Source organism: Camellia sinensis, chromosome 11 (assembly GCF_055761805.1).
Source record: "Camellia sinensis isolate YWXY chromosome 11, ASM5576180v1, whole genome shotgun sequence".
In the NCBI taxonomy this organism is placed as follows: domain Eukaryota; kingdom Viridiplantae; phylum Streptophyta; class Magnoliopsida; order Ericales; family Theaceae; genus Camellia; species Camellia sinensis.
This window is the reverse complement of record NC_138971.1, coordinates 170,806,905-170,820,935: the sequence shown is the minus strand read 5'-3', so window position 1 is coordinate 170,820,935 and position 14,031 is coordinate 170,806,905. Positions and strand designations below refer to the sequence as shown.

General features: G+C 36.7%; 1 protein-coding gene across 1 annotated transcript; it reads left to right on the top strand.

Annotated features, from left to right (window-relative positions):
- The first annotated feature begins 822 nt into the window (after positions 1 to 822).
- On the top strand, positions 823 to 12,310 carry LOC114257376 (puromycin-sensitive aminopeptidase). The gene is made up of 29 exons (XM_082896127.1): positions 823 to 910; positions 1,019 to 1,094; positions 1,335 to 1,411; positions 1,764 to 1,877; positions 1,962 to 2,036; positions 2,131 to 2,238; positions 2,331 to 2,543; positions 2,651 to 2,712; positions 2,838 to 2,865; positions 6,118 to 6,204; positions 6,305 to 6,330; positions 6,456 to 6,519; positions 6,619 to 6,699; positions 6,915 to 6,962; positions 7,081 to 7,099; positions 7,293 to 7,297; positions 7,532 to 7,588; positions 7,693 to 7,802; positions 7,891 to 7,971; positions 8,065 to 8,248; positions 8,756 to 8,904; positions 8,983 to 9,121; positions 9,217 to 9,363; positions 9,697 to 9,778; positions 9,902 to 10,077; positions 10,985 to 11,095; positions 11,179 to 11,295; positions 11,380 to 11,451; positions 12,051 to 12,310. Exons 1-29 carry the CDS (start codon positions 848 to 850, stop codon positions 12,129 to 12,131), a joined length of 2,652 nt encoding a protein of 883 aa, XP_082752253.1. The 5' UTR covers positions 823 to 847; the 3' UTR covers positions 12,132 to 12,310.
- The last annotated feature ends 1,721 nt before the right edge of the window (positions 12,311 to 14,031 follow it).

The following is a 14,031-nucleotide window of genomic DNA, read 5'->3' as shown; positions in this document are numbered from 1 at the left end:
GTATTCCAATGTCTTTCAATTGAAATTTTAATTAAAAAAATTTGTATTCTAATAAATAATATTTATAAAAACTTAAATTCATTAGTTTAATTCAAACTTACATTAAATAATTAAAATACATTGAAGTCATAAAGATCTTATCAGGGAGACCTGTATTATTTTGCACATCATGATGATGGGTGTCTAGATAATGAGTATGTATGATGTATAGAAAATAACGTCTTGCTCAAGTGGCATAAGACACAATACCCTGATTAACTAAGCTCATTGTTCGTCTCTATATGAGTTGATACTAAACATGTCTGGTCACGACAAACAAGGTGAGCAAAATTGTTAAGCGACTATGTTTCATGTATTTGGAATTTCCTTCAAATTGTGTTTTGAAAAAAACTATTTCATTTTCATCAGTCACATCAAGCTTTGGGATTTTAATAATAGTTTTCTCAATTCTAAAAATTTGTCTGTGTTACTAGAGTGCACATTAATGCTGTGTTTGGTTGGGGGATTTGGGGAGGGATTTGGAAAGAGAAATGGAAAAGGTAGGTGAAATGTGAATAAAACATGCTTATATTTCATCTAGTTTCACACACCTTTTCTCTTTTCCTTTCCAAATCTCTCCCCAAATCCCCCAACCAAACACAGCATAAAGGAGTTATTGATTTCCTTGTCCTTCATTACCTATGAGTTGTTATTGTTGAATTTATCACTTATCTCATAAATTGGTCTAATGCCAATTTTTTTGGTCACTTCACTTCAACCTTCTTTTAAAGAGCCAAGCTATTCAGCAGTAAGCTAATTTGTTCAGTTGCAACAGAACCCTTACCAAAAGCAAGTTGAAGAAGCCAAAATGGACATGCCCCAAGAAATTTTTCTAAAAGATTACAAGTTGCCTGATTATTACTTTGATACGGTATGTGTACTCATCAACGTATTACTTTATCAAAAAATAAATACTTATCTAAATCGATATTGGATAGTGGTGACATTTTGGTTTCTTCCCATCATTATGAATACTCAGGTGGATTTGAAATTTTCACTGGGTGAAGAGAAAACTATTGTCTGTTCAAAAATAGCTGTCTACTCCAGAGTTGAAGGTAATATTTCATCTGGCCTTGCATATTGTATAATGTCTTAAACAGGAGTTTATGTTTCTTTAATATTTCTGGGCAGTATTTGTATTAACTGCATAAAAATGTTGGATTACTTAAAATGGTATAGTAATACTCACTCTTCTGTGTAGAAAGAACTAAATAGCCCCATTGTCTTTCTTTCTTTCTTTTTGCTACTTCCATTCTTCAAATAGATTCTTATTATAGCCTTATCTTGAGGAACAGGTTCTTCTTCTCCGCTAGTCTTGGATGGGCTAGATCTGAAGCTGGTTTCAATTAAGGTCAACAGCAAGGACCTGAAGGTATGAAATTCTTGCTAAAGTTTTCCATTTTATCGTATCAATTGCTCTCTTACGCATTAATTCATCAATGTTGCTTCTTTACTCATTGCTCTCCATTGTTTCTTCTGAATTATGGCCAGAGATGTTTTTTATAGTTTATGTTTTCACCGTATTTTTGTTACCTCATCATTTGTTGTTTTTACTTATACCTTAATTTATTTGGAATATACACAAGCATGCATGCATGTGTGTGTGAATATTAGAGGTAAGTTGCTAAAGTTTATGCGACGTTTGGGTTCAAAATTTTCTTTCACAAGTTTGTTCTTTAAATTGGCCTTGCATTTTCTGACTGTAAATTTTTGATATTTTCCAGGAGCAAGAATTCTGCTTAGATTCTCGCCATTTGATACTCTCATCACCACCAAGTGGTAAATTTACACTGGAAATTGTTAATGAGATATATCCACAAGTGAACACATCATTAGAGGTGAAGCAATAATTTCCATGTCCCCAGTTTAACCCCCATGTATGTTACTCTTTTCCATTCCAACATTGATACTTGTTGCTGCAGGGGCTTTACAAGTCATCTGGAAATTTCTGTACGCAATGTGAAGCAGAGGGTTTCCGGAAAATTACATTCTATCAGGTTCATAATTGAGCTTTGATAATCTCTAGTTACTTGTATAGCGAGATGTTAATCTGTTTTATACTGAATTGATGACTTCCATTTGCAATATCAGGATCGTCCTGATATAATGGCAAAATACACTTGTCGCATTGAAGCTGATAAGTCATTATACCCTGTGTTGTTGTCTAATGGAAATCTCATAGAGCAAGGAAGCCTTGAGGTGATTTTTCTTTTTTCTTTTCTTTTTTTTTAAATTCATCTAGACATGTTGAAGTATTATATTCTTAGAACTGTTTAATTTTTGCTTCACAGGGTGGTAAACATTATGCTCTTTGGGAGGATCCCTTCAAGAAACCTTGTTATCTCTTTGCTTTAGTTGCTGGACAGTTGGAGAGCAGAGATGACATCTTTACGACTCGTTCAGGTCGTAACGTATCTCTTAGGATCTGGACTCCGGCACACGACCTACCCAAGACTGTACATGCCATGTATTCTCTCAAGGCAGCTATGAAATGGGATGAGGAAGTCAGTTTTTTTTTTTTTTGAAATGGTCCTCTTGGTGTAATCTTTGATCTATCTACTTGATTTTGATGCTAAAGTGTGCTTTCTGATCTTTTCGTATTTCCATACAGGTTTTTGGTCTCGAGTATGACTTGGATCTTTTCAATATTGTGGCTGTTCCAGATTTTAACATGTAAGTCACAACAACTGTGTAATTTCATGTCTTTTTTTCCTAATATTTTATGTGCTTTGCGATTTTCTTTTCTTTGTTTTTTGTTTTAAATTACTAATTCTGTTTCATGTATTGATGACTGCCAGGGGAGCCATGGAAAACAAGAGCTTGAACGTATGCTTCCTGAAAAGTATTTAGCTCTTTGTTGTACATCTAACATTTCATTTTATTGAAGTTTGTTAGAATTTCCCATCTTTACCTTCACCTACTCCACTACACACTCCACTTCACCTACCTCCACTTCACCACACACTCCACTTCACCTAACCCACTATCACCTCCACTACACCTACTACCACATTTTCTTCTATATATAGATTGTATAGGAATTGTAATTAATTAATCTTGTAATACATCAATCAATAATATACTTCAATATTTTTACATGGTATCAGAGCAAGGTTAAGAAATTAGTGATTCCGCTTCACCGGCGGGCGGCAGCCTCACCTTGGCCGTCCGCCGGACAAACCCAAATTTTCAAATTTTCTCTCTCCTTCCTCCACCCACATACCAGTGCACAAACCTCAACCTCATTACCTGAGATCTCGAAGAAGCAGAAGCCGTACAAACGTAGCGTCATGTATAGTCGCCAGCGTCTTCCTCCTCTTCCTCGCCAATCAGACAGATCAGACATCAAAGCTTGTTTCTCAGTCTTTCTCGGCAGTCTCTCACTCTCGATCATCACAGTCGTCTCTCTCCATTCCGTCCTTCAAAATTCTACAAATATGCAGAAAACTGCCCAAGCATGGTTCGCCGGAGGCCCCAGTAGCAGCAACGATCTGCAGAAATCGTCGTCGTCTTTGCTCGCCGGAGCCATACTCGACTTCTTCGTCCCAAATGTCGCTCCCGACACCGCCGGCGACAGGGGCCTAATTTCCACCCCACCACCCACCGGCTGCGACGCCGACACAAACGACGAGATCGACCTCGCTGCCACATCAAAACCCAGCGTCACCAACGGCGACATCGCCCATCACTGCGGCTGATTCACTCCGGCCTCCTCAGCGTCTGCCTCGCCACCTCCGGCGCCGGCGCCACCCCCCCTCGTCCGCCAGGCGTCTCCACCGACACCTCCTCAAACTCGACAGATCGGTCGCCAAGAAACAGAATCTACCGGCGTGGACCACTGTTCTCCACTGCCGGAAACATAGCCTTTTAATCCATTATGTAGTAATTTCCACTACCAGAGATGCTTCCCTTCCCTTTCTTGGTCTTGGACTCTCTCTCTCTCTCTCCTATCATACCCAGAAGGCGATGACAGCCAGCCCTTTTTTTGGAGCTACACAACACTCACAACATTCTTTTTATTATTTTATCACACACGGGAGATAGCCCATGTGAACCATTCACACGGTTTCACACATTCACTTCCCCACACAAAAACAAACAAACAAACAAAAAAAAAAAAAAAAAAAAAAAAAAAAACAAAAAGGGGCTCTTTCTCTCTCCCTCTCGGCAGACGTGCACATGGGCACACACTCCACTCTCCCACCACCTCCCATTCCACTCAACTTTTTTTTTTTCTTTTATTTTATTTTTTTTATTTATTTATTTTATTCAAAAAAAATAAAAAAAATAAATAAATAAATAAAAATAAAAATAAAAAAACAAAAACCAAGGAAGAAGACGAACTGCTACCACACTCATTTTATTCATGTTGGGGCTCATCCCGATCATCATTTTACAAAAAAAAAAAAAAAAAAAAAAAAAAAAAAACAAACCAACACAAAACATCCACACCCACAGTGGGATTTTTCTTCTCTACTCTGCCGCCGGCCTCTTCTTTTTGCCTCCAGTCTGCTCCTCCACTGCAGCATCTGGCGGTCCTCCAAATCGGAACATCACGGTGGCCTTCCGCTTCAGTTCCTTATTTTCCGCCTTCAGCACACTTATCTCTGCTCGCGCATCCTTATACATGCGTTGGAGCAGAGCCAGTTAGGAGTTTAACTGCTGCACCTCATTTGTCCTACTCTGCAGCCGGTTCGACAGGTTTGTGACCGCCGTCATGCTTTCCACACATACCTTCAAAGTATACTGATTGGCCTCCACATCCGACAGCACTGCCATTCTTTGCTCCACAGACCGCATCGGAAAGTTCAACGGAGTATACCTAGCGGTGTTTGGTTGAGGTTCCAGTGCCACCGCACCAGTTCTCTCTCTCGTTGACTCGTTGAGGTCGGGAAAGAGGGTGAGCAGTCCACGGGAAGACGAGGACGAGGCCATTTTTTCTGGGCAACAGAGTGTTACAGCGTATTACAGAGTTTCTCTCTCAGCACAACAGTGTTATAGCCTCTCTCTCTCAGCACAACGAAGAGTTTTACAGAGGATTTCGCAGTTTTTTTTTGCTTCTGCCTCGGCCTCAGGCTCTGTCATGGTTAAATAGCCGAGGCAGCCACGCGCATCGCGCGCCTCTTGCCGCCCGACACACTGGCACGCCTTTTCATGGCACATCTTTTGATAAAATGGACACGCCTTTTGATGGCACACCTTTTGATGAATTGGGCACGCCTTTTGATGGCACGCCTTTTTGACAACTTTGGGCACACCTTTTGAGGGTGCAACTTTTTCAGGGATCCGACAAGACTCTGTAAACTGTCCCGACATTGATTCCGGTTAGCTCATTTATGGGTCCGACAAGACTCTGTAAACTGTCCCGACATTGATTCCGGTTAGCTCCTTTATGGGTCCGACAAGACTCTGTAAACTGTCCCGACATAGATTCCGGTTAGTTTCTACAAGGGTCCGACAAGACTCTGTAAACTGTCCCGACATTGATTCCGGTTAGTTTCTACAAGGGTCCAGCAAGACTCCGTAAACTGTCACAACATTGTCTTCTACAACGGTCCGACATGACCCCATAAACTGTCTTCTACAACGGTCCGACATGACCCCATAAACTGTCTTCTACAACGGTCCGACATGACCCCATAAACTGTCTTCTACATCGGTCTGACACCACCATACAGTGTCCTCTACAACGTTATGACACCCCATACAGTGTCTTCACCAACGGTCTGACACGACCATACAGTGTCTCCTATCCTTTTTTATTTTTATGTATTTTCTTGTTTTGTTACTCTCTCCAAACTCAAGTTGGTTAGTTTCTCTCCTCCTTGAGTTTGCGGGGGGCTGTTAGAATTTCCCATCTTTACCTTCACCTACTCCACTACACACTCCACTTCACCTACCTCCACTTCACCACACACTCCACTTCACCTAACCCACTATCACCTCCATTACACCTACTACCACATTTTCTTCTATATATAGATTGTATAGGAATTGTAATTAATTAATCTTGTAATACATCAATCAATAATATACTTCAATATTTTTACAAAGTTTTTCTGACTTTGTTGTCAACAGCTATTCAATTCCAAGCTTGTCCTAGCATCTCCAGAAACTGCTACAGATGCAGATTATGCTGCAATCTTAGGAGTTATTGGCCATGAGGTATGTCATCTATTTCATAAGGAGCATAAAGTTTGGATATTTATTTATTTTTATTTAGATTTGTAGTGATTCGGGTTTTTATTTCTTGTGTATATTGTAGTATTTCCACAACTGGACCGGCAACAGGTTGGCTTATATTGCCATTTTTTATTTGAATTATTATAACTTGTTAAGCTATTGTATAACTTATTTCTTTATTTATTTTGAGTCTCTCTCTTTTGTATAAAACTCTTTATGCCTTTGTACTGCAGAGTGACATGTCGTGACTGGTTCCAGCTTAGTCTGAAGGAAGGTCTCACGGTTTTCCGCGATCAGGTCTGGGCACACATTCAATTATCAAGCGACTATTGAAACACTGAAAGTATTTCTTGTTTGGTTGAGTTTGCAAATCTCTAATTTCTGTTCGTTTGGCAGGAATTTTCATCTGACATGGGGAGCCGTACAGTAAAGAGGATTGCTGATGTTTCAAAGCTTCGAAATTATCAGTTCCCACAGGTATTCCCACCACCAAACAACCATCTAGTGGCGCTTTTGGTCTTGCTATGTAACATTAATTGTTTATATGGCTGCTAATAATGCAGTTGAATATCTGAAGTGTTAATCATTCAAGCATCTTACTCAATTCATTTGATTGTGCTTTTGTTTTCCTTATTATCGAATGTGACATATTGTGCTGCATTTAAGTGTTAACCTTTGTCTTGTTTTGCTAGGATGCTGGTCCCATGGCTCATCCTGTACGACCACATTCTTACATTAAGGTCTATAATTTTTTCCATAAATAACTCCTCTTTCTAAAGCTTGTAGCTTACTCTAGATTTATTGACTATTTTCTTGTAAGCTGTGTTCACGTTGTTTCTATTATTTTTCTCTTAACAGATGGACAACTTCTACACAGGCAAGTTTCCTGTTTTATGTCTTCTGGATAAGGGGTTTTTGCTATTTAATTTAATTTATACCTAAATTATCTTGGCGATTTAAGAATTGTACTTTGCTAATGATTTGGCATATTTGAACATTTGGGTCATCGCTTGTGCTATTATATTGGATGTGATGGCTAATTTGGGACATCCACTGGCTTCAACTTGCAGTGACGGTAAGGTTTTTAGCAATTTGTCTTACTTTCTTATTTTCATTCTCCTTTTCCATTTTCTTGAAAGGCCCTTAACTGTTTTTTCTTTTGTCTTCCCATTTTCTTGTTTACAGGTGTATGAAAAGGTTTGAACTATCTAACCTGTACTCTCTCTCTCTCTCTCTCTCTCTCTCTCTCTCTATGGATCACAACAATACTTAACTCATCACTGGTGTATTTTTGGATTTCACGTATCAGGGAGCTGAAGTTGTCAGGATGTACAAGACCTTATTGGGGAGCCAAGGATTCAGAAAAGTATACAAATGAGTTTAAAATGAGTCATATATGATTTTTTTATTTTACATGTGAGGGTGCTTTGTCTGCGTGAATTTGGTAGACACTTATTTTTCCCATTTCAGGGCATGGATCTATATTTCAAGAGGCATGACGGGCAAGCTGTAACGTGTGAAGACTTCTTTGCTGCCATGCGAGATGCAAATGATGCAGATTTTGCTAATTTTCTGATGTGGTATGTTGTCTTATCGATTTTCTTTTGCTTTAAATTTCTTTCTGTTTGCTCTGATGCTTATGCTTTTGATTGGAACAAAAAATGACAGGTATTCCCAAGCTGGAACACCTATTGTGAAGGTTACTTCATACTACAATGCTGAAGCTCGTACTTATTCTTTGAAGTTTAGGTATATATTCTGAGAATTTGATTCGTGTTCTGCCTCTCTGTATTGAGGTTCATTATATCATAAATAAAGTGTTTTTTTATTGGGTTTTTGCAGTCAAGAGGTGCCACCAACCCCAGGGCAGGCAGTGAAAGAAGCCATGTTCATTCCCGTGGCAGTCGGTTTGCTGGACTCAAGTGGCAAGGACATGGCTTTTTCTTCTGTGTATCATGATGGAAAGTTGGAGTCTGTCGCACGTTATGATCTGCCTGGCCACACTACAGTTCTTAAAATAACTAAGGTCAATTCAACACCTCTATGGGCTCCATCTTGTTTAGCTCTTAATGTTTGTCGTGATGAGGAACTAGTATCAGCACCTTGTATCTTATGCTACATGGATTCATGTATGGGTCTTGGTTGTAGGACCAAGTGTCGGATACTTCCAACTCCTATATCCAAGGGCAATGGGATATGGCTAGATTTCATATTTATCAATATTTTTCTTTTATAAAAAATAACATAAAACATTTTATGGAAAATATTAGTTTTATGCTGTTCATATGGTACAATAAATATTATGTGATTAATTAGACAGGTCAGACACATATGTCATACACATCAAGTGTCAAGTGTGTGACACGGGCACTTGATTTGCGATTAATTATACATGTCGGACACTTACGTCATACACTTATCAAGTGGAATCTAAGAATTAGGGCTACCAATTAGTGAAAGATGCTAATCATGAGGAATATATGTCTCTACTTTGTCTGCCATAATAATTGAACCTCATGTTGATGATAAGCAGAAAGAAGAAGAATTTGTGTTCTCTGATATATCTGAGCAGCCAATTCCGTCTCTCTTGCGGGGTTATAGTGCTCCTATCCGACTTGACTCTGATCTCAATGACAGTGATCTGTTTTTCCTTCTTGCTCATGATTCAGATGAGTTCAACCGGTAAGAGTACTTTTCTCTTCTATCTTCTAGTTGAGCAAATAATCGAAAGAATTTAATAACTGGTTGTTCGTACTTTAGTTGGGAAGCTGGACAGATATTGGCAAGGAAGCTGATGCTCAGCCTAGCTGCTGATTTCCAACAAAATAAACCATTGGCTCTAAATCCACAGTTTGTGCACGGGTTGAAATGCATACTCTGTGACTCGAGCTTAGACAAGGTATTATTCACCCCCTCCCCCCCTCCTTTTTGGGTTACTTTCCAAGGAGGCAAAAATGATTGCACAAGCACAAACTAATTCCTGATATTATCCAGGAATTCATTGCTAAGGCAGTAACTCTACCGGGTGAAGGAGAGATCATGGACATGATGGAAGTTGCAGATCCCGATGCTGTTCATGCCGTCCGATCTTTCATCAAAAAGAAGCTTGCTTCTGAACTGAAAGAAGAGTTTCTGAGCATGGTATGCATCTTTGAGGAGTTATCTGTTATCTATACTATTATATAAAGCACACTATTTGCTTGGTATGACAACTTCGTCACACAATTTTGGTTCCCAAAATACCCACAGCAGTACTACATTTAGCAATTGCTGTAAGGACCAAAAAGTAAATCACTAAACCAACAACTGCCATTCACTACACACAACTCTGTCTCTCTCCACTCTCACTCACAATTTCTTCCACACGTTAGTGTGCGTACAGTTCTAGTATGAAGATAAGACTACTTATATTTCTCTTTCACTTCTTGCTTTTATCTTGGTTTTCAAATCAACTTGGCTTGCATGCTTTTGCAGGTCAAAAACAACAGAAGCTCGGAGAAGTATGAGTTTAACCATCCGAATATGGCGAGGCGTGCTCTTAAGAACATTGCCCTAGGTGTGTTATTTAGAGTCATTCTTTTCAAAATGGCTGTAGTAGAAAATTGTTATCTAATGATATTTTTGATTTATCATAGAAATTTGTGTAACTAATCACATTTATGTATTGTCTTGTTTGCAGGATATCTTGCGTCACTTGATGATCCAGAACTGACCGAGCTTGCATTCCATGAATATAGAACTGCCACAAATATGACAGAACAATTTGCAGCTCTTGCGGCCATTGCCCAAAACCCTGGAAAAACACGTGACGATGTTCTAGCTGACTTCTATAGCAAGTGGCAGCATGACTTCTTGGTAAGCCTATTTCTTAGTAGTTCTGATTGGAAATTCTTCCCTTATTGAGTACTTGCAGTGCTTAGTGAACTGCTAAGTTGGTTTCCGTATCTTTAAAACGATGCGTCATTATTAGAATTATTGTCATTATTAATTTATCATATTATAAATTACAAAGACCAGTAATTTTCCCTATTATACAAGAGGACTAGCTTTTCAGACTTAATTCCCTGTTTGTCCCTATTATTTTGTTTTCTAATTTTTAATCACAAGCAGTTCAATAATCAACTCCATAGCAACTAGTAGGCCCAGACAAACATGATCTATCTTTTATAATTGTAGTGTAAATTAGCATTTCTAACTCATCAAATGTCCCAGGAAATTCATAATTGTAATGAAATTTTTTTCATGATCCATATCATGAAAACTTTCACAGGACACTTGAGTTTATCATCATTCCTAATAAATTATGTAAATTGAATTGAATTGAAATGTCGTCCCTTGGGTTAGGGTTTTACTAATTTTCATGTGATTCTGAAATGTGCGACTATTTGATTGAACTCCTAGAATTAAAGTCTATTGATGAAGGGGTTCCATGTTTTGAAACTCAATAGTACCCTAACCTAGCAAATCTTCTTTCTGTTCATATGGTGCGTGGGTTGAGATAAGATGAAGAAAGCCTCACAAAATAAAATTTAGTAATGCTAATATTTGCTTTTAGCAACTTTTGTTAATGAACTCCTCTCTGACACTTATAACCATTTAAACTTCTTAAATATTAATAAGCGCATATATTGAATATGTGTACAATTTGTTACAGGATTTACTCTTTGTCCTTGTTGAGATTCACATTATCCACCCCAAAAAAAAAAGTTGTTCTGTTTTTGTGGTTTCTGTGGTGCAATTTCATTTTATTCCATTTCCCCAGGTTGTGAATAAATGGTTTGCCCTTCAAGCCATGTCAGACATTCCTGGGAATGTTGAGAAAATTAAGAACCTCCTAAACCATCCTGCTTTTGAACTGCGTAATCCAAACAAGGTAGGTGCTCTCTCTCTCTCTCTCTCTCTCTCTCTCTCTCTCCATAGAAGTTAATACTGAGTGTTGGGTTGGTTGTGGGGCAGGTATATTCGCTTATTGGTGGATTTTGCGGGTCTCCTGTGAATTTCCATGCTAAAGACGGCTCAGGGTACAAACTCTTGGGAGAACTCGTGGTGCAGTTGGACAAACTGAACCCTCAGGTTTGATCTGAGAATTCTCTTTAACCATCGGCTATTGTGATTACTTGTGTGCTGGAGATAATTAAATGTGTCCACGGATTGCAGGTGGCCTCCCGCATGGTGTCTGCCTTCTCTCGATGGAGGCGGTATGATGAAACCCGACAAAGCCTTGCCAAGGTAAGAAGCTGTTGCCCTTACTGCTAGGCATCCCTTACGCATAAATGCACTGGTTTTTGATTGATGATACATAGAGCTTGTTTGGTGTAACTTTTCTCAAGCGTGATAATCATGAAGAAGTTAAAAGTATCATTCTCCTAGTTTTCAAGTCAACTTTTTTAGCTTAAGCAGTTCTAGTAAGTTGCACCAAAGAGAGAGAAAATTTATGGGTTTGGTTGAGTTTTCACAATTTTTTTACTGAAAAATTTTCAAAAATTAGTTTGGTGGAAAAAAAATTGAAAAAATAGTAATTATTTTATATGGTTTCCTCTTCTTTGGGGAAATAATTTTTAAAAATATATTTAGTGTTTATTTTTGTCAAGCTAATTTTCAATTTTTCAAAAAAATAAAATAAAATTAAAAAACAAGTTTTGAAAACTCAACCAAACATGCCAAAAAGGAATATATGATTACACTGTCCATATTCCCCAATTTACCTTTTTAGTTTTTGATGAGATATATAGTTCCCCAATTTACTTTTTTAGTTTTTGATGAGATATATAGTTCCTTATGATTCTTTTAACATTGTAAAAAGTAAAAAATTGCTTTGCTTTTGACAGGCACAGTTGGAGATGATCATTTCCAACAATGGACTTTCAGAAAATGTATTTGAGATTGCCTCAAAAAGCTTAGCTGCTTAAATGGGGTTTTATTATTATTATTTTTATTTTTTTTTAATTTTTGTGTGTGCGCGGCAATAAACTACGTAGTTTGTTTTTGTTGGAGCTAAACTAGTTGTTAGGTTTTAAATATTTGCTTATCTTGGGATTTTAGACTTATAATACTAATAATTATTGATATATCAGCTGATGTTGCACAATATATATGTTCATATTGCTGATATTGATTTTTATTTCTATACTGTTATTTAAAATCATGATAGAAATTTGATTATATTATGACATTTGTTGTGGGAGCAAATAAATTTGTCTAGCTCTCAACAAAGTGATGGACTATTGCTTGAGAAATTTGTCTTTTTGTCATTTTTTCCCCAACACTCTTTGAATCTTGGATTTGTTAAACAAAATGAAATTAAGTTAATTTCTATGGATAATTTAAACAATAAAAATGATTTGTTTGTTTCAGTAATATCGATTTATTTTCATCTCATTTTCCTAACCTAATTAAAATAAAGATTTTTTTTTCTTCAACATTTAAAATCCAAACACACTAATAACTAATAACTATTGAGCTTAAAATTTGTGCCATGGAATAATGGATCACATCTTAACCACCTTAGAACACAGCTAATACCTCTGTATCTCTCAACATCAAGAATTTTTTTTTTCCATGTTGAAATTTTTTGAAGCCCCTCTCTATACTTGTATGTTTCTAATTATAAAGTTAGGGGATTGAGTTTATTTCTTCTTATTATATGTTTATAGATTTGCATTGTTGAACTATGAATGTTTAATTTGATATAATTCTCCTCGTGTATATAAATAATCTCTTACTAATTGATCTGGAAAAAAAAGAAAAGAAAGAACCATAGGTCTTTGCTTTCATAGTTTGAACTAGAAAGCAGTAGTCGATTTAATCTCATACTAGCGTAGGTTATATTTGATCTTAATTCAACTTATAACTCGTTCTTTTATAGTGTGTCGTATTCTTTACTTAATGTGGTGACTGCAAACTCCTTCAATAAATCTTACTTTAAAAATTTGATTTACAACAATAGGTTACTTTAAAAATTCGATTTACAACAACAGCTGACCAAGAAATTTATGTTCACATGACCACACCAGATTTGGAAGATATTACAATATTAAACAAATTCGATGAAAGCAATAATTAGAGGGCAAGTACGGAGAAGAAGATATAATAAAAATAGTTCGATGGTGTTGATGATATTGTTTATGTTGACATTCATTCATATCGTAAATATGTACTCACATCAGTCAATGCTACTCGTGTATATATATAGAGATATATTGGTGTATGTATACGTATTATGTCTCTCATAGTCGTAGAATCACACTTCCACTTGCTTCTTCATTATATATATATATATATATATATTAACCGTTGGTACACACGTGATGTACGTGTAAATACACGCGATTAAGAAAAATAGAAGATAAACAGTTAAAATTTTGATGATCTGAATATTTTTTTCATGGTGAATTGTTTTAAAACTATAGTAGGCATTTTTAGAATAAAAAATCCATGACATCCACACCATTGCCGGACTTCACTCTATATATAGCGTGTATCTATATTATTATATCTAATCTAGTTATATCATCAAAGATAAACAGGAATCTATGAAGATTTTATATATATATATATATATATATATGATAAAAATAAAAATAAAAAGCATCGGAGTGCCAAGAACAATTCAAAAAAAAAAAAAAAAAAGTTGACGTTATATCAAGTTAAAATTTAACGATTTTGTTGCTTAAAAACAAAAACAAAAACAAAACAAAAAAAACTAATCTTCTTTTCAAATGATATATAAATTTCTATATTTTTCCTCATGTATGATTGAAAAGGCAACACCGCAAAGACATAAATATGCATATATATATATATATATAT